The sequence below is a fragment of the Acinonyx jubatus genome, chromosome E1 (genome assembly GCF_027475565.1).
Source record: "Acinonyx jubatus isolate Ajub_Pintada_27869175 chromosome E1, VMU_Ajub_asm_v1.0, whole genome shotgun sequence".
NCBI lineage: Eukaryota > Metazoa > Chordata > Mammalia > Carnivora > Felidae > Acinonyx > Acinonyx jubatus.
Window position 1 is genome coordinate 33,758,839 of NC_069397.1, and position 26,525 is coordinate 33,785,363.

Below are 26,525 nucleotides of genomic sequence, written 5' to 3' on the forward strand. Positions count from 1 at the left end.
GATGGAAGCCACTAGATGCACACAGCTCCTGAACACTTTAAATGTGGCTAGCGTCACAAAGGAACAAATTTTTATTTTAATTAATTTAAATTGAACTAGCCACATGTGGCTAGTGGCTACCATGATGGACATGCAGGATCAGACTACCATACAAAGATGAAAGAAAAACTTTTGTTTATTTAGCTTTAAGTTACAGAAGACTAGCTCCCACATTCTTCAAACCCAGAGAGGTTACTGAAATCACAAAAATCCTGAAGCAAGTCTTAAGCTAAGGGTTTAAAATCCGGATTTAAGTAGGAGAAATAGCAAGCCAAGGTCATTTAGAGACTTAAAGAGATAAAAGATAAAGCTATGTAAAAGCTGAAGCACCGAATGGTTGAAGCCGACTTTCCAAAGGGATTATATATTGGCACAAAAGGATTCATACACAAGACAAACTGGACTATAAATGTTCTTCTTGTGAGATTTCTTAATTAGCAGAACTCCTAGTAACTGTACCTTCATATATTTAAAAACATGAACACAGAGAGGTACACCTTCAAAAAAAGGCAGCAGCATGGTTAAGAGCTCAGGCTTTGTAGCCAGATGTGGGTTGTAATGTTGGCTCTACCACTTACTATTTGTGTGACCTTAACCAAGTAATTTAACTCACAGTACCTCGCCCTTCTCCACCTGTAAAGTGGCGACAGTAGGACCTATACTGTGAAGTAGAAAATGAGAAATAGTTTACGTATGAAAAATATATGTACACACACATAATATGTGTATAGTTAACATACACACACATACACACGTGTATAATTACATATGGAAAACAACAATTCTTGGCACATGGTAAATGCTGGGAAAACATTTGCAAGTAAGGGGCCCCTGGGGGGCTCAGTTGGTTAAGCATCTGACTCTTGATTTCATGAGGTCATGACCTCATGGTCTATGAGTTCAAGCCCCATGTTGGGCTGTGTGCTGATAGCACGGAGCCTGCTGGGGATTCTCTCTCTCTCCCTCTCCTGCTCGTGCTTGATCTTTTTATTCTAATTATTATTCAAAGTTTGAAATTATTTAAATGGGAACCATAATAAAAAGACAATTTTGTATATTTATAAGAAGTTGATGAAGAGTAGAATCAACAAATCTCTAATCACCTGATAGGACTTTGATCTGAAAATACAAAAGTGCATATTTCTATAGCGTTCGCCTAAAATTCTCAAAATGCAAAGACCCCAAAGTGGTTTGTAGCTTGCACCCCAAGTAAAGGCAGGAGCCTAAGCTAGCGATCTGTGCCACAGCTGCAACAGGAGACATTGGCAATCTCCTCATGGTAAGCACAGAAAATAAAATAAAACAAAGGAGATTCTCCAAGTCACATTATGAGGTCATTTGAATTTGGTGAGGTCATAAGGGCCTCTGCACACAAAGAGCTGTCACACCTCTTTCCCATTCTTCAATATACAGTGCTTTGTACATAGTGGACGTTCATATGTCTATTTCTTTTTTTTACTGATGGACTTCCAGACCAGCTAGGAAGTCACAGAACACTACTGCATTTACAGAAGATGCAGCAAAGGTACGATTTAACCACAGATTCCACCCAGTGGAGTGAGAGAGGCACTGCACCTGAAAAAGTAAGACCACAAGCCTCCAGACCCCACTCTTGTCCATGTTTTCAGTGGTCTCTGACAGAACGCTTCAAAGCATCAGTCCCTGTCTATAGAATGAAGGACAGTCCAGAGATCTCCCAAGTACATTCTAACAATGATGTTGTGTGAATTAACATCAAATTTTCTAAAAGTATATAGCATTCCTTACAGGAACAGATGCCATAAAAAACAGTAATATAAGTGAAAAGAGATCTCTATTTACAGCATACTCAGCTTTCCTACTGCTCTGTCAGAGCAAAACTGCAAAGCAAAGAAAGCATCTACTTTCTGTCAGGACACTGAATGAGAAGAATTAACAGATACAAACAGATGAGTTTTTAGATCAAAGGAGTTAATTCCTAACAGCAGGAGCCAAGACAGAGGAGTTTCACACCAGTACTAGCAGGAGGAGGGAGAGGGCGGGAGAGGGCAGAGAGAGAAGAGGGGCAGAGAGAGAAGAGAGGCAGAGAGAGAAGAGAGGCAGAGAGACGGGAAGAAAGGGGAGGAGAAAAGGAGAGAAAGGGAGCCAACACCTCACCAGTGGGGCTCTGCCTCTCCTGCCTCTGGCTTCTCCACCACCAGTAACTCTTCCCCAACCTCCCTAATAACTCCAGAAATTCTTCTAAGATTAAGGCCCTGCTTTACAAGTATAACAATAACAACCTAATTATGTTCTTGGACCAAGCACATCAGAGTTCCATTACACTGAGGGCAACTCAAATCAGTTTAAACTAGTATTAGATTTTTCCTATTTGGGTCCTTCAAAGAGCCCAATGAATAAAATAATAAAAGTGATTCAAAAAAGAGAGGCAAACTCTGGAGAACAGTATGGAGGTTCTTCAGAAAGTTAAAAAACAGAACTACCCTACGACCCAGCAAGTGCACTACTAGGCATTTATCCACGGGATACAGGTGTGCTTTTTCGAAGGGGCACATGCACCACAATGTTTACAGCAGCATTATCAACAGTAGCCAAACTATGGACACAGCCCAAATGTCCATCAACTGATAAATGGATTAACAAGATGTGGTGTGGGGCACCTGGGTGGCTCAGATGGCTAAGCATCCGACTTCGGCTTAAGGTCACAGGTCAGGTCATGATCTCACAGTTTGCAAGTTCAAGCCCTGCATCGGGCTCTCTGCCGTCAGTGCAGAGCCAGAGAGCCTGCTTCGGATCCTCTGTCCCTGTCTCTCTGCCCCTCCCCTGCGTGCTCACTCTCTCACTTGCTCTCTTTATATATAAAATAAAACATTAAAAAAAAAATAGGTGTAGCGTATATACATGTATGTGTGTATATTCATATATATAATCAAGTATTACTCAGCCATTAAAAGGAATGAAATGCTGCCATTTGCAATGACGTGAATGGAGCTAGAGTGTATAATGCTAAGTGAAATAAGTCAATCAGTGAAAGACAAATACCATATGATTTCACTCACGTGGAATTTAAGAAACAAAATAGATATGGGAGGGGGGAAAAGAGGGAAACAAACCATGAAGGAACTTTTTTTTTTTTGGAGAGAGAGACAGCAAATGGGGGGGGGGGGGGGCAGGGAGAGGGGGAGAGAAAGGATTCCAAGCGGGCTCCATACTGCCAGCACAGAACCCGACACAGGCTCAAAATCATGAACTGTGAGATCATGACTTGAAACCAAATAAAGAGTCAGACGCTTAACTAAGCCACCCAGGTGCCCTAAACCATCACACTCTTAAAGACACAGAACAAACTGAGGGCTGATGGAGGGAGGTGGGTGGGGGATGGGCTAGACAGGTGATTGGCACTGAGGAGGGCACTTGTGATGAGCACTGGGCACTGTATGTAAGTGATCAATCACTGAATTCTACTCCTGAAACCAATGTTACACTGTACGCTAACTAACTAGAATTTAAATAAAAATTTGAAAAGAAAAAAAAGGCAAGGATCAGAAAAACACTAACTTCACAAATTTAAGTGAAGATCATTTCTGGGCACTTCTGCTTAAAATTACTCAAAATTAGTATTTTGACAATGCTAGTCTTCGCTTTAAAGGAGCTTCATTCCCAGAAGTTGTGCTTACCATGACTGCTGCCACAGTGCACACACTTTGCACAAATGCTGGGCTCACACCGAGACAGCCCTCCCTACAGGTGTCACAGGGGTGGTGACTAGGGAGAACACAGGACAGGGAGGGGCCTTCGTCTAGGCCTTTATTTCGGCTGGGTCTCCAAGCTCCACAGTCTGGTCCCACTTTCCCTTCCTCCAGGCCCCAAAGGTGACCAATTTTCAAATGGTGGTGGGCATGTTTCCCAATTTTAACCCTGAAGGGAATGAAGTGAAAAAAGAATCGGGAATATGCTGTGCTTCCAGATGGTAAGACCCACTTCATCTCTCAGGGAGGATTTGACTGAAGTGGTGTCCAGTCTAACAAAGTCATAAAAATCCACTGTTGGAAGCTCTAAAGTTACAGGTGCTAATGAGTGATTTGGTAGGTAAGATGATTTAGAAACACAGGTAAGATGTATCCAATGCCTCCTCCCACCACGCAGCTTTAGAATCAGGTAGGAGAATTAGCGTCATCTTTTCCCGAGTGTAATAACCATTTTTTTCCCAATGATAATACGATAGATAGCATGCTCTAGGTAGTATTTTCGAGGTGTCTACAGTATTAACAAACAGTATTTCTAAGGAACATATATTTGCTTTATACCACTAGCCAGACAAAGAAAACTATGCCTTAAGGGGCGCCTGGGTGGCTCAGTAGCTTGAGCGTCTGACTTCAGCTCAGGTCATGTTCTCAGTTTGTGAGTTCAAGCCCTGTGTCAGGCTCTGTGCAGACAGCTCGGAGCCTGGAGCCTGCTTCGCATTCTTGTCTCCCTCTCTCTCTGCCTCTCCCCTGCTCACACGCTGTCTCTCTCTCAAAAATAAATAAACATTAGGGGCGCCTGGGTGGCACAGTCGGTTAAGCGTCCGACTTCAGCCAGGTCACGATCTCGCGGTCCGTGAGTTCGAGCCCCGCGTCGGGCTCTGGGCTGATGGCTCAGAGCCTGGAGCCTGTTTCCGATTCTGTGTCTCCCTCTCTCTCTGCCCCTCCCCCGTTCATGCTCTGTCTCTCTCTGTCCCAAAAATAAATAAACGTTGAAAAATAAATAAAGATTAAACAAAAAATTAAAAAAAAAAAAAACTATGCCTTAAGTATCTTCAAACTTAACTTGTTCTGTATCCTTGTCAATGGCAAGAAAACTAAAACAGCAAGAAAACTTGATGTGATCAAATGAATATTTCAAATATAAGAAAAACTACAATGATATAAAGTAGTGCTATATTTCTTTGATAAAGAGCTGGTAAACCACCATTACTAAACACTGCATTAAGAATGCAAAAAAAACTGGGTCTACTGATTTTCTATTACTGAACAGTTTATAAACAAAACCACTTAAGCATCATGCAGTATATTCAATTCTTTAATATTTTCTCATTAGTACAATGGGATTAAGGTTATAAGAACCTCTCTTTACCTACCCACAAGCCACATACTGTCCATTCCTAGATGTGGCAATGCTTAATCCATATAAACTGCCTTCATCAACGAATCTGTTAAGGCATTTTCTAGAGTTCACATCCCAAACATAAACTTCCCCATCGCCTGAAAGAAAGAGCCAAAAGGGTTTGGTTAATGTTGCTTTAAACCTGAAAGTCAAGTGAACTGACCATTCATTCTTAGCCACACTTTATTTTTTTTTAAATGTTTTTATTTATATTTGAAGGAGAGACAGAGCATGAGCAGGGGAGGAGCAGAGAGAGAGGGAGACGTAGAATTTGAAGCAGGCTCCAGGCTCTAAGCTGTCAGCAAAGAGCCCAATGTGGGGCTCGAACTCATGAACTGTGAGATCATGACCTGAGCTGAAGTCAGACGCTTAACTGACTGAGCCACCCAGGCGCACCCCCTCTTAGCCCCACTTTAACAGTACAAGGGACTACAAACAAAAACTCCCTATAAATGTCCTAGGTCTAGAAAACTGGCCTAAAAGGATTCCTTGTATACATTTCTACATGTAGAAAATGCATCCTCAAATAGCCATTAATAAACAGTATCTTTAAGAGTGAAAACCACAAACTCTTGGCTTGAGTTGAGCTTTCAGACAGAACTTCTACATTTCACTCAGATGAGTTATTAGAGCAAAAAACTTAAAATAACAAAAAACAAAATACTTATCATAAGTTCCAATATCCATCAATAGGCAGAGCACCTATTTGTAGGGTAAGTTGATTAATATATCAAACTGATGATGATGGCAATGACAGAGAAAGCAGAAAATAAACTGACCCAGACCACAAGAAATTTAAAATTTATGATACATACAGCGTATCTATTACCAAGTCACTTAAATGATAAGAAACACTAACTGTGAGCAACAAGCACAAATAGTTTAGAGAAAGAAGAATGTGGGTAAGATCAAGGAGGATGTTAAACCTGAAAAGAACACCAATATTTTCATGATAGAAATGACCATTGGGGCACCTGGCTGGCTCAGTCAGAAGATCATGCAACTCTTGATCTCAGGGATCATGGTTCTGAGCCCCACACTGGGTAAAGGAATTACTAAAAAAAATAAGTAAACTTTAAAAAATAAAAAGAAAGGACTATTGCCAAAATCAGTCCTTATTCTTTTTTCTCTCTCCTATAAGCACGATACTGATGATCACTGTCTTCTTCATACCCATTTACAGATTTTTTTTTTTAATCTTTATTTATTTTTGAGAGGGAGGGGGGAGGAGCATGGGGAGAGGGGGACAGAGGATCCAAAGCGGACTCCGCACTGACAGCAGAGAGCCCAATGTGGGGCTTGAACCCACAAACCGCAAGATCATGACCCAAGTCGGAAGTCAGATGCTCAACTGACTAAGCCACCCAGGCTCCCCATTTACAGATTTGTATAATGATCCTACACTCATCTCAAAAGTGTCTCCTCACTCACCCATTTCATCTCTGTCTTTCCTGCGGATATTGTGCTAAAGTTCACTTTTCTATACTCTTCTCCTCCCAATGAGAATTCAGTTAATCTCACTGTTTCAAATATTTCCTTGACAAAGATTTTCCAGGCTGGCATAAAGATTTAGATTAAGCAGTAATAAAATATATTTGGAAAAACTGAACAAGGTCAAACATGAAATTCTTTGTGTTTGCCTGTACAGTAACGTTATGATAAAGGAAAGCATTTACAGATTAGCCCAGCTAGCAACACACTAAAATGGGAAGAGAAGGGACTGATGGCAGGAAGGTCATCTAGATGTTACCAAAGCTGGACTTTTGATTACTTGTCTCCCTGCTTTTACAGGACCTTTGTTATAGAAAATAAGACCTCCACAATCATGACCAATTCTGTAAATACTTCACATCTGCACCTAATTCACATACCAAATTTCAGTATCTCTGACCCTCCACCTCTTCTCCCCGACTCTGGCCCCCCAGGATCCAAGGGCCATTACATTAGGAACATCACTCTGAACCAGTATTTATTCCTTACCTCTCATGAAATCTATTACGACAATAGTTGATTAAAAAAATACAAATGTGAGTAACTCAACTTTGTGAAAGTTTGATTCTAGGACAAAAACAGAACATGGCAGAAAACATGAATATACACCTTGCCAAAGAAGACATCCAGATGGCTAACAGACACATGAAAACATGCTCAACATCACTCATCATGATGGAAATACAAATGAAAACCACAAAATATCACCTCACGCCTGTCAGAATGGCTAAAATTAACAATGCAGGAAACAACAGATGTTGGCAAGGATGCAGAGAAAGAGAAACCCTCTTACACTGTTGGTGGGAATGCAAACTGCTGTGGCCACTCTGGAAAACAGTATGGAGGTTCCTCAAGAAACTAAAAATAGAATTACCCTACAATCCAGCAATTGTACTATTAGGTATTTACCCAAAGGATACAAAAATACAGATTCGAAGGGGTGCATGCACCCCCTAATGTTTATAGGAGCATTATCAATAGCCAAACTATGGAGAGAGCCCAAATGTCCACTGACTGATGAATAAAGATATGGGGTGTGTGTGTGTGTGTGTGTGTGCGCGCATATACATACATACACATACACACACATACTGGACTATCACTCAGCCATCAAAAAGAATGAAATCTTGCCATTTACAATGACGTGAATGGAGTTAGGGTATTATGCTAAGTGAAATAAGTCAATAGGAGAAAAACAAATACCATCTGATTTCACTCATGTGGAATTTAAGAAACAAAACAGATAAACATATGGGAAGGGGGAGGAAGAAGAGAGGGAAACAAACCACAAGAGACTCTTAATGACAGAGAACTATGGGTTGATAGAGGGAGGTGGCTGGGGGATGGGCTAGATGGGTGCTGGGTACTAAGGAGAGCACTTGTTGTGATGAGGAGCAGGTGTTGTATGCAGGTGATGAATCACTGAATTCTATTCTTGAAACTAATACTGCACTGCATGTTAGCAGACAATAAATTAAAAAAAAAAAAAAAAAAAGGAAAAAAGAAACACAACAAAAATTAAACAAAAGTTAATGCCAATGTTAATCCTTTTTTTAAAAAAAGCTTTTAAAACTTTTTAATCCAGTTGTAAGTCAAGTAGATGTACTTTACAGCATGGTGACTATAGTTAATAACACAGAACTACCTATTTGAAAGCTGCTGAGAGTAGATCTTAAAAGTTCTCATCACAAGAAAAAAATTAACTATGTGTGGTGACAGATAACCAGACAATGTGGTAATCATTTTGCAACATATACAAATATCAAATCATTATGCTGCACACCTGACTAATTTAATGTTACATGTCACATTACACCTCAAAAAAACAACAACAAAAAAACTAATGCTATATTATCAAGTGCTCTCAGCTGAGGTATAGCAAAAATTCTGCAAAAAGGCCCCACAGAGATTGCAGAGTAAGTACTGACACAACCACCCTGATGCCTCCCCCTACCCAGCAGCACGAGCTACACTGAGATTAGGATGGCCCCAAGATCCTGTGGGAAAGGGAGCAAGAGTCCAAAAAGGCACAGGATGATCAGAAAGGCAGAAGAGCAGGAAAGTGCAAGATTAGAGTCTGTCAAGGATGACTGACAGCTGGCCAACTGCACCATAGAAATGTCAGAGGGTGAGCTCTGAATTGTTTTCAATGAATTATGAAGAACATTCAAGACATTATCCAAGTGAAAAGGTACTGTTAAAAGAAAAAGGGTAATGATTGTAAGTAACTTTCAAAAAGAAAGGAAGACTGAGAATGAATCATTTTTTAAATAAGCGTTTTCTTCCCATCTTCTCCCCTAACATGTTAACATGGTTAAATATGGTTAGCCCCTCACTATTTTAAGTTTGTTTATTTATTTTGAGAGAGAGAGAGAGAGAGAGAGCACGCGAGCTCGCGCGCAAGCGTGTGAGTGCAAGCAGGGAACAAGCAAAGAGGGGGAGAGACAGAACCCCAAGCAGGCTCTGCAGTGTCAGCATGAACCGTGAAATCGTGACCTGAGCCGAAATCAAGCGTCGGATGCTTAACCTACTGAGCCACCCAGGAGTCCCGGCCCCTCACCGTTAACATGCTAGCAAGTTAAATGTGTAGCCCTTCACTATCACTAGTCAGTAAATAAGAAGGCAAATGGGGGGCGCCTGGGTGGTTCAGTCATTTAAGCGGCCAACTTCAGCTCAGGTCATGATTTGTGAGTTGGAGTCCTGCATCAGGCTCTGTGCTGTGCTGACCGCTCAGAGCCTGGAGCCTGCTTCAGATTCTGTGTCTCCCTCTCTCTCTGCTTCTCCCCTGTTCACACGCTGTCTCTCTCACTCTCAAAAATAAAAATAAACATTAAAAAAAAAATTTTTTTTTAAAAAAGGCAAATGGCAATGACAATCCTAAAAATAAAAAATTACTTTCTTACTAACAAAAAAATGTCTAAAATCAAGCATTGTTTTTGGTTAAATCTGAAATGAAACATATCCAAAGCTTCAAAAAAGCTTTAGATGATCATGTCAATTAACCCACCTGAAGAGGCATACATTCTCTTACTATCTGAAGAGAACGTGGATGCTGCAACCCTTCCATTAATTTTCATGCTGCCAATCAGTTCTTTAGTCTGAAAAAACAACAAACATTACTTATCAAATTGTTAGGCGGTACACAGAAGAATCACACTGGGAATAAAAACAATGTAGGTCTGTTTTGTTATACCTATTTGACTTTGTTTTTCCCTATAGTCAAAAGTTCTCCCTAAGTCCTACTGTTGCCCTCTGCTTGAGATGATTCAAGACCATCCCTCCACTAATGTCTTATCCTAAAAGAACAAGCAACCACCAATAAGCATTCACCTTCATTGACAGCAAATGAAGATATCCAGCAACACCATTTATCAGCAAGAAGGACCCATCTGGAGAGACTTCAAAGCTCCTCACTATCTTCTCTTTCAAGCCTAAGAGAGGAGATGAATCAATAAGGATTAATATGGTTTTCAGTAACATTATCTTTCACTAGCAACTGAGAGTTCCTTACCTTCTAAAATAAAGAGTGCCTCAAACTAAAAAAAAAAAAAAAAGCTAGGCTCAGACTCTGAAGAAGTCTGACCCCATGCATCACTGAGTATGACCCAAGTATAAGGTCATTACAAAATGCTCACTTTTCTTCTCTGTCTTGGTTAACATTCACCATTTGAATGACAGGCTAGAGATTCAGCTCTCCAAACAGTAAACATAACAACTAATTTTCCAAATGTACACAGTGACATCTGTAATTAACTAAAAGGATAAATTATACTTCTTTCTCACAAAGTTCATTACCAGAAGAGAAATACACAGACATCAGAGACTGCTAAAACATAGTAACATATAGAAACTAGTTGTTGGCCACCTACTAAACATCCCATGATGAATGAGTCCAGTCCTTAACTTTGTGATTCCAAAAAGGAAAAAAAGGAAAAGAGAAAACCACGAAGTGTCGTTGTATTCAAGGGTCGATCAGCTTCTCAAAATGTGACTCATGTAACCAAACCACATGAGCTAAGTATATAAACCAGAGAGTCAATTTACTTATTTACAAAGGGACATGTTCCTTTTCCATGCCTAAAAGATTCAGATTACCCATTCAAGAGACTCTTTCTGACAAGACTGCTTGGTGAACAAACTTAATAAAAAAGTGCCTAATAGAAAGGATACCTAAAGAATAGGTACAACTGGGGGAAGGGAAGCAAGTGGCCAGGGGGATAGAGCAGAGTAGACTTTTCACGTCTGCTCTTTCCTATGTATTGGATTTTTGTACATTTGAATGTATCGTTTAGTCAAAAAAATATTATTTTTTAATCGTTTTAATATTTATTTATTTTTGAGAGAGAAAGAAAGGAGACACAGAATTGGAAGCAGGCTCCAGGCTCTGAGCTATCAGCACAGAGCCTGATGTGGGGCTTGAACTCACGAACTGTGAGATTATGACCTGAGCCACAGTCGGGTGCTTAACCAACTGAGCCACCCAAGCACCACCCCCCGCAAAAAAAAATTATTTAAAAAAATGTTTGGGGCACCTAGGTGGCTCAGTCAGTTACGCATCCAACTCGATTTAGGCTCAGGTCATGACCCCATGGTTGTAGGATTGACCCTCACATCAGGCTCTACACTGAGCATGGAGTCTGCCTGAGATTCTCTCTCCTTCTCCCTCTGCCCCTCTCCCCGGCTCACGCTTTTTCTCTCTCTCTCTAAAATAAACAAAATGAGGGGCGCCTGGGTGGCTCTGTTGGTTGAGCGTCCGACTTCAGCTCAGGTCGTGATCTCACGGTCCATGAGTTCGAGCCCGGCGTCAGGCTCTGTGCTGGCAGCTCAGAGCCTGGAGCCTGCTTCGGATTCTGTGTCTCCCTCTCTCTCTGCACCCAGCTCATACTTTGTCTCTCTCAAAAATAAATAAAATAAAATGAAAAACATGTTTTAAAGTTGCTAAATTAAAACATTAATCAAAATAAATAAATTTAGAAAAACCTAGTGAAGACCCTTGTTCCCCTACCAGAAAATGCTGGTTTAGCAAGCTCCCACAGACCACTTCTACCCTTTTAACAGTCTTTATCCAGATGGTTTACAATCCTACAAACTGGGCCTCCTACTCTAATCCTGCCTCCACAGACTATACCCTATATTCCTTGATGGAAATCAATCCAGACACATATTTCCAATTACTGGAGTTACTCCTGCTAGGTATGACCAGTCTTCTTAACTATGAACCTATTCCTACCTAGGGTCATTTCATCCCCAAATCTGGGCAAACTTTAGGTTCTGACTACTGTAGACAGAAACAGCTCTAAACAGAAGGAAAATACCATTACATGATGAAACAGGGAGGGAGGCTGATTCTAGCACAGTGTGAGGCTGCAGGTGGAACCCTTTCCCCCCCAGACCCAATCCTACTGACACAAAACTGGGCAGAAGAAATGCAAGAGAAAACTAAAAAGCCTACAGCTGAGGGCCACCAGACCATGGAAGGACATGGACTGCATATGTATCATCAGAGCAACAGGGAACAAAGTTCCCTCATACTGTGCAGAGAAACCCAGTGTGGCAAAGTGCCAGCAGGCTCATTACATAGGTGGCTAGAAGATCTTATGCATTTAGCCTGAGTAAGCTTGCTGTTTCGAGGGAATTCAGGAGAGGGGAGTGTCTTCCAGAAGGAAATACTGGACTTAGAACAAATAAGGATAGGTAGCTGCTTTAGCAATTAATTGGAAAAATAAGAAACACAACCATATTTTCATCCAAAACTTGCAGTATACCAGCTATATGTATACAGTACTTTAATTTTAACCTCAAAAAAAGTGATAATAAATGCTAATATCAATACTGCAATTGCTTCTTACAAATGGTGAACCTTCCAAAATAGAAACCAGATAAAATTTATAACATGGCCTTGAGAAAGAAGATACGATGCTTTAAAGGTGTCAGATATAAATCTTTTTATAAATCTGTGAATGAGATTTTTAGGTCAACTAATAAGCAACTGATAAGAAAAGGAAAGGCCAATTTAATTATAATAGTGCCAAATTCCATAGGATGGAAAGTGGACTTCGCGGTGATCGGTCATCAGATAAATGATATGCTGCTCCAAACAATGGCGGCAGTTACCACTGAGCATTTACCATGTGGCAGGTGCTAATTTAGGAGCTTATAAAAAATTATCTCTTTTGAACAAACTGAAGGCTACCAGAGGGGAGGGGAGGGAGTGATACAGGTGATGGGGATTAAGACGTGCACCTGTGATGAGCACAGGGTGCTGTATCAAACTGCTGAATCACTGTATTGTACACCTGAAACTAATATAACACAGTATGTTAACTGGAATTAAAATAAGAACAAAACAAAAAACAAAATAAAATAAAAATTTTTTAAAAAGTATCTTTCAATATTTAGGACCCTCTATTTCAAAGAAAGAATCAAAATGGCTGCCTCACCAACTAATTTAATTCCCAAATCGTCAAATTCCTTATGCGTTTACCTGAAACAAGATATCTCTCGTAAGAATTACCCTTATAAATGACTCAACAGAAACGGTTTCTGGAATCTGAACTAGTAATCTGGGGTTCTCAAAATTTTTGTGTGTCAGTCTCGTGAAGTGTATGATTCCCCCTCTCAAAATAACAGTTGTTCAAAACTTTCATAACTGAAGGAAATGCTAAACTTCAGTTATAGGTTAGTGAAAATAAAGACGTAATGTTTTTCCCATCTGATTTTACATACCCCTGAATTCTATCTGAATTTTGAGAGTCCGTGGACCCGACATTATGAACCCCATCAGTTAATGGAACTATCAATTCAAAATTCTTCAGAATGCACCAATTCTGCATTCTTCATTTTTCAAGCTTGCATTTAAGACAGTGAATGAGTTTGGTGCGCCTGGGTGGCTCAGCCGGTTAAGCGTCCAACTTTGGCTCAGGGCATGATTCACAGCTTGAGTCTAAGCCTCACGATGGGCTCTGTGCTGATGGCTCGGAGCCTGGAGCCTGCTTCAGATTCTGTGTCTCCCTCCCTCTCTGCCCCTCCCCTGCTCACGCTCTGTCTCTCTCTCTCAAAAATAAACATTAAAAAGATAATAAAAAAAAAAAGACAATGAAAGAGTTCTGAGGTGCATAAGTTTGCACATTCTAACCAGTCAGCGATTTTTCTAATTCTAGTGTCCTTAGTTTATTGAGTTATTTACAGTTTTATAGTAATAGACTGAAAACAGTGTTCAACAACCAACCCCACCAAAAAAAAAAAAAAAAAAGTTTAATTTATCATTATCACCATTAATGCGCCAAGTTATGCTTACTGAGGAAAGAGGAGGGGAAATATTGAGAGCAAAAGATAAATGCCACGTCTTAGAAGAAAGTTAGTGGTCAGATCCACACTCCTGTGCACCACCAGATCCACAGTAGCCATCACTAACTACATGTGGGCCAACCCTGGGCTTGCTTTTCCCAAGAGGATGCAAGGCAAGGATGGACAAAAGCCCACTCCTTTTCATAAGTGGAATAATAAGTAAAAACACTAACACTACGTGTTGTTTTCTGCTACAACATGGGGGGACTATTTAAGGCTCTTCAACTCAAAGTGAGGTCCATGGACCAGCACCAGCACCATCAACTAAGAGCTTGTGAGTGATGCAGAATCAGGCCCACCTCAGACCCACAGAACCACAATCTGCACTTTAACCAGATCCCCAGGTAATTCATATGCACATTAATGTCTGAGAACCACTGGTTTAAAGCATTCTTAAACTAAGAATCCACTGAAGGTGTCTGGAAACTTAGGAAACAGAAGACTGGGAACACTGAACACAAACACCATAAATGTTTCTAAAGCTGGCCTTGTTCACTTGGAACCATTAGTAGAAAAAAGACTACACAGAGCCACCCCGGTCCTTTACAGCCCCAAACATACACGCAGTCTAACAAGGAGATGGTCATGGAGCCACAGCGCTGTTCGCACCACCTCTCAAGACTTAAAATGCTAACGCAGCCAACCTCACTACGAGGGAAACCAAAGTTCACAGAGGGTTCATGACTGCGTCACTGCATTTTGTGGTGATGTGGGTCGGGGCATGCAGGGGAAGAATGGGTAAGGCGGAGGAAGATAAATTTTCACCTAAAAGATTTTTTAAATAGTCTTTAAAATATATCACAACCTCCAAAAATAGTGCTTTATTTCTTTTAAACGTAAACCAAAAATCTATTACAGACACTGGAAGAACAAGAAGCGTATCCAAATTTCCTGACTACCAGAGAGGAGAAAGTTTATCCGAGGACGTGGAACTCAGGTTTTCTAGCTCCCAGGCTCTTTCAGCTGCATAAATTGCTAATTTTATAGCCAAGTATTTGCAACTGCTTTTCTGGTCTGGGGGACATATGTTTCCAAATTATGATTTTCCTGTAAGTGCTCAATAAAAAGTTCCCTATTTTCATTCAAATGTATCATCTCAACACAATAACATTTCCCAAATACCAAACTAATGGCACTCTTTTTAAGAATCCTATGGGAAAGAAGTGGTTATAAATTCTGTTAAGTGAACTCAGTCGTGGGCTGGCAGGGAAGGTGTGTGACCGGCTGCCTGTTCAATAGAAACCTTACCTCTCACTTGATGCACAGGAATTAACTTTCCAGCCAGCATATCATAAACATAAAGAACCTTGCTGTGGATACTCGTGGCTAAAACCTCTTCTCCATTAGCACTAAAACAAGCCTTATAGATTGGAAACTTTTCCAAATAGATGCTCTGGATTTTAGGATTTGTTTTTCCATCAACCTATAAGGAAATGCAAAACATTCCTTTTGGTTATTTCCACAGACTGTATCCTGGGAGTCAATACGTCTCACTACAAGTTTTCATGTAAAAATGCATACCTGAAACAGCGATATGGCATTATCTAGAGCAGCAACCATCACAACCTGCGCACGAGGATGGAATTGCACAGACGAAATCCTGGCTGTAGTAGGACGTTCTGCGTTAGCATGTTGACAATTCTTTATCTGGGGAAAAATAAAGCTGGAATTTTATCAATTCAAATGGGGTGACATTACCTTCTTCAAAGCATGGAGGAAAAACACAGTAACATAGCTTATAACATAGAACAAAGTGCACTGGAACGGTAACCAGAAGACCCCAGCTCTACCAACTAGCAAGTCATTCTACTATGCAGTGATCCATTTTTACCATCTTTCAAGTGAGGGGATAAAATCGTTATGGTCTTAGAGCACCAGGATACAGTCATTTCCTCATGATATACCCATAAAGGTTAGGAAACTTTGACTTCCAGGGGTATTTTACTTAAAACTCTAGCGTCTACTAGAGTAACGTCTAACGTTACTCTAGCATCTTTCATCCCCATGGTTCTATGGTTGGCATGGACAGCTTATGTTCTCCTCTCAGCATACATGGTTGCTAGTTTAAACTATTTTTTTTTTTTAACATTCATCCACTTTTTGAGAGACACAGCGCGAGCAGGACAGGAGCAGAGAGGGAGACACAGAATCCGAAGCAGGCTCCAGGCTCTGAGCTGTCAGCACAGAGCCCGATGCGGGGCTTGAACTCATGAACTGTGAGACCATGACCTGAGCTGAAGTCGGACACTTAACCAACTGAGCCACCCAGGCACCCCAACAGGGTTACTAGTTTAAAGCAGCAATGATCCTGAGGCACCTGGGTGACTCAGTCGGTTAAGCGTCTGACTCTTGAATTCATCTCAGGTCATGATCTCATGATTCCTAAGTTCAAGCTCCACATCAAGCTCTGTGCTGTCAGCTTGGGATTCTCTCCCTCCCTCTCTCTGCCCCTCCCCTGTTAGCTCGCTCTCAAAATAATTAAACATTTTTTTAAAAACTCAATTATACAAAAAATAAAGCAATTACTATATGGATGTTTTGTTTGTAACAAATGAAGTTAGATTTTTATGTAACTGCATTTTCACTGGAGGTAAATTTACCATATGAAGAGCTGAATGAATTGTCTTCACAAGGTGGGGGGAATCTCTGTCTCCTAGTGATTTGCCATAATAGGGTTCCCTCCCCCAACTAAAGCATGCTACCATTTTATAATGGGGAAAAATACCTATGGCAGAGACAGATCTGGTCATTTAACAGACACTTAACTTAAGCACTGTGTTGGGTAGGCACGTCGTTACTGCCACTAACAAGTTAGATATGGTGATGAGTTGGAAAGTAATTAACATAGACCACTTCAGACAAGCTAGCCAGGAAGGATGTAAGTGTCATCTAACGAGGAAGGTACAAATCGATTGGCCACCAGCAGTATTTAAAGAACAGACACTCAGGAGGAAGAGTGAAGGTGTGAGGCAAAAAAGCATTTGGCATGTTTAAGAAACAGAAAGAAGGCCTAGGGAACTTGGGTAGGAAATAAGGGGAAAACTTCTAACATGAAGTTTCAGACGTAAGCAGATGCGAGATTATGAAGGGCAGTGTAGACTGTGGATAAAGAACTCAGAAGTTTTCAAAAAGCAAGTAAAAGTGACAAGACTGAGGTTTCATTTTTTGAAGACCCCCCTGGCTCCTACTAAATGAAGAATAAAGTGAAGTGGGAAACCAGTCACGAAGCAAGAGAGGACAGGGCAGGAACCAAGCTAGTGCCCGTGGAAATGAAGAGAAACCCAAAAGGAGAAATCAAATACAACTTTCAAAAGATCCCTGGGGATATAATTTAATCTTCTTGACCATTTCTGCAAAATAAATAACAGCAACATGTTTAATCCCACAGATAACACGAATCCATGTTTGTAACAGGAAGCACACTGGGCGGGAGAGACCCAACTTCACCAACTCTCACCTTTAAGATTCCTTTAGGAAGAGAGGTTGATGCGGATATGAAATTCCCAGTCCTTTGCAACAAATCATCTTCATCCTCTTCACTTTCATCTAAGTCAAACAAACCCACAAGGCTGATCTTTAGAATCAATGAGATGGCCAGTACCTTCCGCAAACATCTGCATTCCAAACTTCAATTCCCCCCCACTCCAGCCTCCAATCTCAATCCCTTTATTTAAGCTGCAATTAGTAAAAGTAAAACAGCAAAATAAATTTGAGGGTGGGGGGATGACAGAGAATTCAATTATATGGTCAAAATAAAAGCCTGACTCTGGAATGAAAGGTACACATTCACAGTGACTAAAACAGGATGGAAAAAAATAAAAGTCAGTATTCAATTTAAAAAGGACAATTCACAATTACAGCCAAATTGGCAATACGGTAGACAGCAGATCTAGCTTAATTCACATGAAAAAAGATTAACACTTTTAGTTGTAGGAGAGATCAAGGTCAGCAAATTGTGTATCAGAACTTCAAAGAGACCTAACAGGGCTGCTTTTTTCCTGATGATTCTAGCAAAGAGAGCCAAGAAGCTGGGCAATAGTTCCAAAACACTTATGGGGATAATGGCAAAAACCAGAACTAAAAGCCCTCTGAGGTTCTGAAGGGAGTCTAATAAACCACCAGGCTTCGGCATGGGGCCATAAAAGGCTACATACACCAAGGATCAAGGGTGAAATTAAAGAATCATAAGAAAATCCTCCATAAACTGAAACCCAGCTTTGAATCCTTACAATCTCTCACTGGAGATGCTTGGGACTGCTAGTGCCCCTTACCCAGCCTCTACCCAGAAACAAACATACAAATTCTCTGGAGAAAGATATCCTCATCCTCTTATTAAACAATAGTATTCTTTCACACACAGTGTCAACACTCAATGAAATACAACTAGGTCAATAATGACAACATAAAGTAACTTGAATGAAAACCTAAGGAATAACAGACAATCTCCATAGGAGATCTAGATAACAGATTTTCAGACACAAACTTCTAAAGGAATATGTTTAGTACGTTCAAAAACAATGAAAGACAATATTCAGACTTGAACCAGAGAAATGGACTATTAAAAAAAGAACCAAATGCAAACTCTAGAACTAAAATATACAGTAGTTAAAATTAAGATCCCAGTGGTCATTTTTAACAATATATAAAAATTAGATGGAGGGACAATCAGTGGTCTGGAAAACGGATCAGAAAAAAATATCCAGACTAAGGTACAGAAAGCAAAAAAGTCAAAAAATGCAGGGGGAAAAAAATGACACAACATGTTTAAAAAAATAAAAACATTTAATATACATGTAATTGGTATCCCAGAAGAAAAGGAAGACTGGAACAGAAACAATGTTTGAAAAGGCAGTCGAGAAGAATTTCCAAAACTTAACAAAAAACGACATCAGGCCAGATTCAAAAGCATGGTGAAGACCAAGCAGGATACAAAGCAATCTACAATGATCTGGGGGTTGGGGTAGGAAATAAACAAACAAAACAGCAACAATTAAACAATCCATAGTATCAAGGAATTACTGTTGCTAAATTTTGAAAGTCTATGACAATAATATTGTAATTATGTTTAAAGAGAAGGGTACTACTCTTTTAAAGATAGCCACTGTAGTATTTAGCAATAAAAATAACCTGTTGGGACAACCATGACGATGGGGTCTAGTTATCACTGTGCCAGTAAGAAGTATACCTTGGACAAGTCTTTGAACCTCTTTGAATCTCACTCCCCTCATCTATAAAGGAAAGGTATAAGGCTGGGATATCCCAGATGGTAGCAAACTGGCTAACTGCTGACCTAACCCATTTCTTTTTTTTTTTTTTTTTTTTTTTTTTTTTTTTATGGGCACAAAGACAAATTACATTTCCACTTAGTATGGCAATGTGACTGAGCTCTGGCCAATTAAATCTAAGTCAAGGTATCATGTACCTCTTCCAAGACAGGCCAATAAAAATCTCTTTGGGATGAGCTGCTCACTCTTCCCCTGTAAGATGCCTGGATGTCAACCTCTTGGGCAACTTTGAAAAACCCAGCGTGTAGTTGACACAACCTCTTGGGTCCCTGAAGGACACTATCCCCTTCTCACCTCTGAAATTTTACATGCATGAGAAAAAAACTTCCAGTGGATTAATCTCCTGAGATCTGGGAGGTTTTCTGTTTCAACAGCTACCATAACCTTATCTAAAATATTCTATGAATGCAGCATTCTAAAATGGATAATAAAATTACATTTCATCTAGAAGGGCAAACTGGTGACCAAGGGTGTAGAAATCATTCAACGCAAAAAAAGGTTAAAAGATAAGAGGTGTGAAACTTGTTAAAAAACAAACTTGAAAATACATTTCTCCAATAACAACAGTTTTACATTAAGTAGAGATAAGAAACACTGCATACTTTTATTTGTAAGTTTTTTAAACTATACACTTTTAAAGAGTAGAACTACAGAGTATAAGGAGGTAAGTTTCAAAATTGGGGCAAAAATTTTATTATTTAAAAAAAAAATTTTTACTATTCGAGTTTTGAGAGAAAGAGAGAGAGGGAGAGCGAGAGCGAGCATGAATGGGGGAGGGGCAGACAGAAAGGGAGACACAGAATCTGAAGCAGGCTCCATGCTCTGAGCTGTTCACACAGAGCCCAATGGGGGGCTCGAACCTACAAACTGTGAGATCATGACCTGAACCAAAGTCGGATGCTTAACTGACTGAGCAACCCAGGCACCAAGGAAAAAAAAATTTAAGTATTTATCTTGAGAGAGAGCATGTTCCCAGGGCAGGGGGGGGCGATGCAGAGAGAGGAAGAGAGAGAATCTCATGCAGGCTCTGTGGTGTCAGCACAGAGCCCAACTCAGGGCTTGAAATGACAAACCATGAGATCATGACCTGAGCTGAAATCAAGAGTCAGACACTCAACCAAATGAGCCACCCAGGTGCCCCAAAACTGGAAAAATTTCTAACAGTTAGTTCTTAAAGGGGAAAAAACAGTCCAGTAAAGAGTACATTATCTGACATGTTTAGGCAGAGACTAAATTACCAACTAACAGATGCTGTAGAGAAGATTCTCATTGTGGATAAAGTCAGGCTGTATCACTAAGATTCCTTCAACCTCTAAAAGTATCTGGCTGGAAATCAGAAGGTAAATTCTGACTTAATAACAGATTGAGTTTTCTAACAGAATTACAGAAAGATGGATCTTTATATGGGCTCCCTGTACTGGAGTATCATTAGGACTGGAAGCGGGGGGTGGGGAGGAAGTTGGGGGGGGAGGTGATGGCAATCGAACAAAAGCTCATCAGAAATCAAGGATGCTAAGGAAAGAGCTCCTATGTTATGAGGGAGAATATACTCTGGACTCCCTAAAGGATTTCCAAAGTCAATTCCAAGTCTAAAATGTGTAACTCCAAGCACACAAATCAAATCTTGGTAAGCCATCCATATTTATAATCTCTAAACTCAAGGATCTAAAAAGGAGAGAGCAATTATGGTTCAAACCAAACTTAAAACCTGGAGTTGAAAAATAGGTTTTTACAAAGTGACTAATCATCTGGGCCTGACCTGACATGTGCTCCCTAGATATCCCATTTCCTAGTAGAAAGCTAGATTAGCTGCCAATGTCTTCAGAAGGGGCTCTGAATGAAGAATAACAGTCATCTTTCCTTAATCCCATAATGCAATACAGTTCTGTTGAAAATGAAACATAAAATTCATCAGTTACTGTCCATACTATAGAGAACACATGATAAAATGAGTCTTACGCTATTGTGAAAAGGCTTCCCTCAGAGAAATGGCAGACTTCGAAACCAGACATTTCAGGGAAAAATATATATATATTTGAAACACCAGGTTTTAACGAGCCTCATGAGAAAGCTCAAATAACAAAACAGGAACAGAGACTTATTTACTAACTTAAACAGAAATATCAATACTCACCATCTGAAGATGTTTTCCGCTTCTTAGTCTCTGCCCAGGCAGGTACTCCTCCCATGGCATGCTGGAATCTAAGCAAAAACACAAAAATGAAATTCTGTGGCAACTAATGAATGTTCACAGAGCTTGAGACATTTAAATGGTATACATTAGCTCACCCGTTAGAGCATGTATAGAATCTCTGTCAAGGAAATTATCTTTAAGAACAAAAGGGCAACTCACACAGAGTAGTCCCAACTTACTTATTCAGGAAACTTTCATAAACCTCCCTAACCATATAAACTACTCTCAGATATAGGACACCTGGATACATATTTGTTAGTTACTTTCATCTAGTTACATGGTTGCTCACTTGCTCATATCAATGCATCTCAGATGTTGGGACAAAGTAAAAGCTCTTTGTGATTACAAACCAATGCTACAGTAATAGAGTACTTGATAAAACACATCTGAAAGAAAATGACCAGGTTGGTAAGAACATACAAAACACAATCAATATATCCTTTGAATAAAACTGGAGCATTTCACTCTGGAAAAAGTAAGTTTAAAGAGAAGCATGAGAAGCATATTCTAAAGGGCTGGTTTTGGGAAGAGTGCAGAGAATCATTCTAATTGTATAATGCAGAAATATAGACAAGGCCACCAAACTCAGCCTACTGGCCATAAACTAAAAAACTAGACAAAATATATGAAACTGTTTTCCGATTGGACAACAGGCAACAAAGGATTGTGATCCCTGGGAGGAAGGAAATAACAAGGTGAGCCCTTCTATCCCAGGAATTTTACCCTGAAGACAATTTTGTGAGACCCTGGCACAGAACCAATGAGAAAAAGTCAGACTTAAGAGGAGCTAAGAAAATTGGAATTTGAGGGGCAGTGGACAGAAGAAAAAAAAAGAGCTCCAAAAATCTGCACAGGGGTCCACAGATATTTTTGCTGAATAATAAGCTGCACATTCACAGGATGAAACTCCATGAGGTCAGGCAAAGAACTACCACGGAGCTGTAAGTTGCACAACACCAGAGATGAGACACTTGAGTTCCAACCCATCAAGGGAAGGTCCTTATTGAAAATTCAGGGCATTCAGTAGAGATGGCAGAGAGGTCATACCTTAAAAATGGAGCTAAACCAGCCTAGAATAAATGCTACTCTACAAGCAAGCTAAAAAAAAAAAACCTTGAAAGGATCAAACTGATCTCCAAGCCAATTAATTGTCCACCAAGACAAACCCATTAAAAGCACTCACTCAGGGCGCCTGGCTCACTAAGTCAGTAGAGCATGCAACTGTGAACGTAGGGTGGGGAGTTTGAGTCCCCCATTAGGTGTAGAGATAACTTAAATAAATACTTTAAAAACCTAAAAAAATATGGGGGTGCCTGGGTGGCTCAGTTGGTTAAGTGACCAACTTCGGCTCAGGTCAGGATCTTGCAGTTTGTGACTTCGAGCCCTGCGTCGGGCTCTGTGCTGACAGCTCAGAGCCTGGAGCCTACCTCATGTTCTATGTCTCCCCCTCTCTCTACCCCTCCCCTGCTCACAGTCTGCATCTGTCTCTCAATAATAAATACACATTAAAAAATTTTTTAAGTAAAAATAAAAAAATGAAAATAAAAACATAAAAAAATATGGGGCGCTTGGGTGGCTTAGTTGGTTAAGCGTCTGACTTGATTTCAGCTCAGCTCATGATCTTAACAGTTCATCGTGTTCTGTGCTGATTGCACGGAGCCTATTTAAGATTCTCTCTCTCCCTCTCTCTCTGCCCCTCTCCTGCTCACTCACTCTCTTTCTCTCCCTCTCTCTCCTCAAAATAAATACTCATTCAATAATATTAAAAGTAAAATCCAAAACCCAGACACTGACCAACATTCACACTGCCAAAAATCCAATCAAAATTTCTAAACACGCAGAGAAGCAGAAAAGCATGAACCATGACCAGAAAAAAAATCAGTCAATAGGAAGACACAGAAATGACAGCGGTGACAGAATTAGCATACAAGGACTTTGAAATAGCCAATACAAATATATTTAAGTATTTAAAGGAATTATAAACATAACAAAAGGGAAAGTAGGAACAAACCAGAACAAAAGGTCTCAAGCTGAAAAGACCTTCTCCAAAGCTGAAAAATGTAATATTTAAAACAGAGTTACTAAACGAATTTAACAGACTCAAAAGACGATCTACTGTATGATTTCACTTATGTGACATTTTGGAAAAGGCAAATCTATAAGAACAGAAAACAGATCAGTGGTTGTCAGGGGCTAGAGAATTAAAAGTTGAGGAGAGGGGTGTCTGGGTGGCTCAGTCAGATGAGCAACTGACTCAATTTCAGCGCAGGTCATGATACCAGGATCGTGGGATCTAGCTCTCCTTCGGGCTCCACCCTCAGTGTGGAGCGTTCCTACGATGCTCTCTTTCCATCCTTCTCCTTAAGGTTCTCTGTCTGTCTCTCTCTCTCTCTCTCTCTCTGTCCCTCTCCCTTGTTCACTCTCTCCCTCTAAAAAAAAAAAAAAGTTGAGAGAGGGTTGACTACAACAAAGAGATATAAGATAACTTTCTGGGGTGATGGCCATATTCTGTATCTTGATTCCCTATCCTAGTTGTTGTGGTATTTACATTACCATATGTGTTTAACAAAATTCATAAAAAGTTACTTTAAAACGATGAATTTCTCTTTATGTAAATTATACAATAAACCTACTTTAAAAAAATGAGTAATACAATGAACCTATATGAATATATAAAAAAAAGTTGTCAATACAAATAAAAATTTTCATTTTCATTTATTTATTTGTTTAAAAGTAGGCTCTACACCCAAAGTGGGGCTTGAAGTCATGACCCTGAGATCAAAAGTCACGTGCTCTACCGACTGACCCAGCCAGGTGCCCCTAAAAATTTTTCATTTTTCAAATATTTTTGAAGATCTGTAAGTTGGAATTGGAAGAATCAAGATGAAATCATTATTTTATTTATTTTTTTTTTTAATTTTTTTTTTCAACGTTTATTTATTTTTTGGGACAGAGAGACAGAGCATGAACGGGGGAGGGGCAGAGAGAGAGGGAGACGCAGAATCGGAAACAGGCTCCAGGCTCTGAGCCATCAGCCCAGAGCCCGACGCGGGGCTCGAACTCACGGACCGCAAGATCGTGACCTGGCTGAAGTCGGACGCTTAACCGACTGCGCCACCCAGGTGCCCCGAAATCATTATTTTAAAATATATGTATATTTGGGGCACCTGGGTGGGTGGCTCAGTCGGTTAAGCGTCCAACTTCAGCTCAGGTTATGATCTCAGTTTGTGAGTTTGAGCCCCCATCAGGCTCTGCGCTGACAGCTCAGAGCCTGGAGCCTGCTTCGGCTTCTGTGTCTCCCTCTCTCTGCCCCTCCCCCACTGTGCTCTGTCTCTCTCTCTCTCAAAAATAAATAAAATGTAAAATATATGTATATTTCCCAGCTGTGATCAACTAAAAGCCTAGAAGTTTAGTTTACCATATAGAAATGAACAAGTAAGCAATATTATCACTGCTTATAAGTGGGTAGTGGAATTACAAAATTTTTCCAAAATTTTTTTGTACTTGTAATCCCTCTCCCTCCAAAAAACTAACACTTGGGGCACCTGGGTGGCTTAGTCGGTTAAGTGTCCGACTCCTGATCTTAGCTCAGGTCTTGATCTAAGGGTCATTAGTTCAAGCCCTGTGTTGGGTTCCACGCTGGGTGGAGCCTACTTAAAAAAATAAAAATACTAAAACTTAATCATTTCTTCCAACAGCAGTGCTCTTACTATCTTCAAAATGGAAATCTAACCAAAAAAAAAAAAAAAAATGGAAATCTCACTACCCAAGAAGCTGTGAGAGCCAAAGACTCAGGGAATCCAAATAAACCACTGATTATAAACACAACTTGGTAAATCACATGGAAAAGGACACTTACTCTTCCTTAAGTCTCTTTTGAAGTTTGTCTTTTGAAAGTTTACTTTCACTGGCATTTTTCATCATATCTTTCCGAAACCGATTGTTCTTCATGTCAACCCTATAAAAAACAAAATAGTATACTTTAAATGATGTTTAAGGATTTGTCCTAACTAGTTGTTGCCTTTAATAATTTGAAAACACATTTAACCAAATACAAACATTTGTAAGGTGTGGAACATCACATACACGTTTATTTTTAAAAAAAATAAATACACGTAATAGAAAACGCTCTGAAAAAATACCAATGATTAATGACAAAAATGTTTTCTCAACACAGGTTAAGTAGGTATTTCCCACCCAATTAAACTGACAAAGTCTGAAAAAAAGATAAGCATCGGTTATAAGACTGGAGTGCAATGGACACCTTTCAATGGGAAGGTATGTTGGTAGAACCTCACAGTCAATCTGGCAGTATTTATCAAGAACCATACTCGTGCCTATGCTCTTTAAGTAATTCTACCTCAAAAAAATCTTTCTTCAATAATTAGAAACTGGAAAAAGATTTATACAGAAAAATATGTCTCACTATGAATTTAAGGAAAAAATAAGAAAACCTATCTGTCTAACAATAATACTTTGATAAATTACAATTAGTTCACAAAATGGACTGTATTTTATCCATTTTAAAATGTTTACAAAGCTTTTACTCCTAAGTGGGGAGAAATGCTTGCAAGACAAGACATTCTCACTTATTAAAGTAGATATTTTGTGTGCTTTGTCCCTAGCCTTTCGTTTCAGGCATTGCACTAAGAGCTTCACATATACCGTTTCATTTATTCTCAAAAGCCTTCTGATATTGTTACTATTGTTACCTCCATTCAAAAGAGAAAAGGCAGTTCCGAACTTGCCCTTGGTCAGTTAGGAAGTGGCCAAATAAAAAGGCAAACTCAAACATGACACCAAATACCATGCTTTCTTTGCTATTCCATACGGCACACAGGAGAAGAGAGCAGGAAAGAATGCCAGCGTGTTAACTGGTTCTCCCTTGCTTGTGGGATCATGAATGACCTTTTTCTTTTCTCTGCTTTACAGTATTTTTCAAATCTTCACATAATCACCAACTTGTAAAGAAAACTTTAAGGGGCGCCTAGGTGGCTCAGTCAGTTAAGCATCCGACTTCGGCTCAGGCCATGATCTCACGGTTT

The 26,525-nt window shown here is 39.9% G+C and overlaps 1 protein-coding gene and 1 long non-coding RNA gene across 3 annotated transcripts in view; one reads left to right on the top strand and one right to left on the bottom strand.

The window, feature by feature from the left end:
* UTP18 (UTP18 small subunit processome component) overlaps positions 1-26,525 on the bottom strand; it is a 41,610-nt gene that overhangs the window by 12,688 nt on the left and 2,397 nt on the right. For both annotated transcript variants that reach the window (XM_027034157.2, XM_027034156.2), the window contains exons 3-10: positions 25,340-25,438; positions 21,421-21,488; positions 17,459-17,547; positions 15,523-15,648; positions 15,250-15,424; positions 9,985-10,085; positions 9,662-9,752; positions 5,138-5,261 (exon numbers count right to left, since the gene is read on the bottom strand). In XM_027034157.2, coding sequence (XP_026889958.1) covers positions 5,138-5,261; positions 9,662-9,752; positions 9,985-10,085; positions 15,250-15,424; positions 15,523-15,648; positions 17,459-17,547; positions 21,421-21,488; positions 25,340-25,438 — 873 coding nt within the window. The remainder of the gene's footprint in view (positions 1-5,137; positions 5,262-9,661; positions 9,753-9,984; positions 10,086-15,249; positions 15,425-15,522; positions 15,649-17,458; positions 17,548-21,420; positions 21,489-25,339; positions 25,439-26,525) is intronic.
* LOC128313418 (uncharacterized) lies at positions 1,395-15,685 on the top strand. Its single transcript, XR_008294091.1, has 2 exons — positions 1,395-1,564; positions 15,467-15,685. It is a non-coding gene; the product is annotated as an uncharacterized LOC128313418 (long non-coding RNA).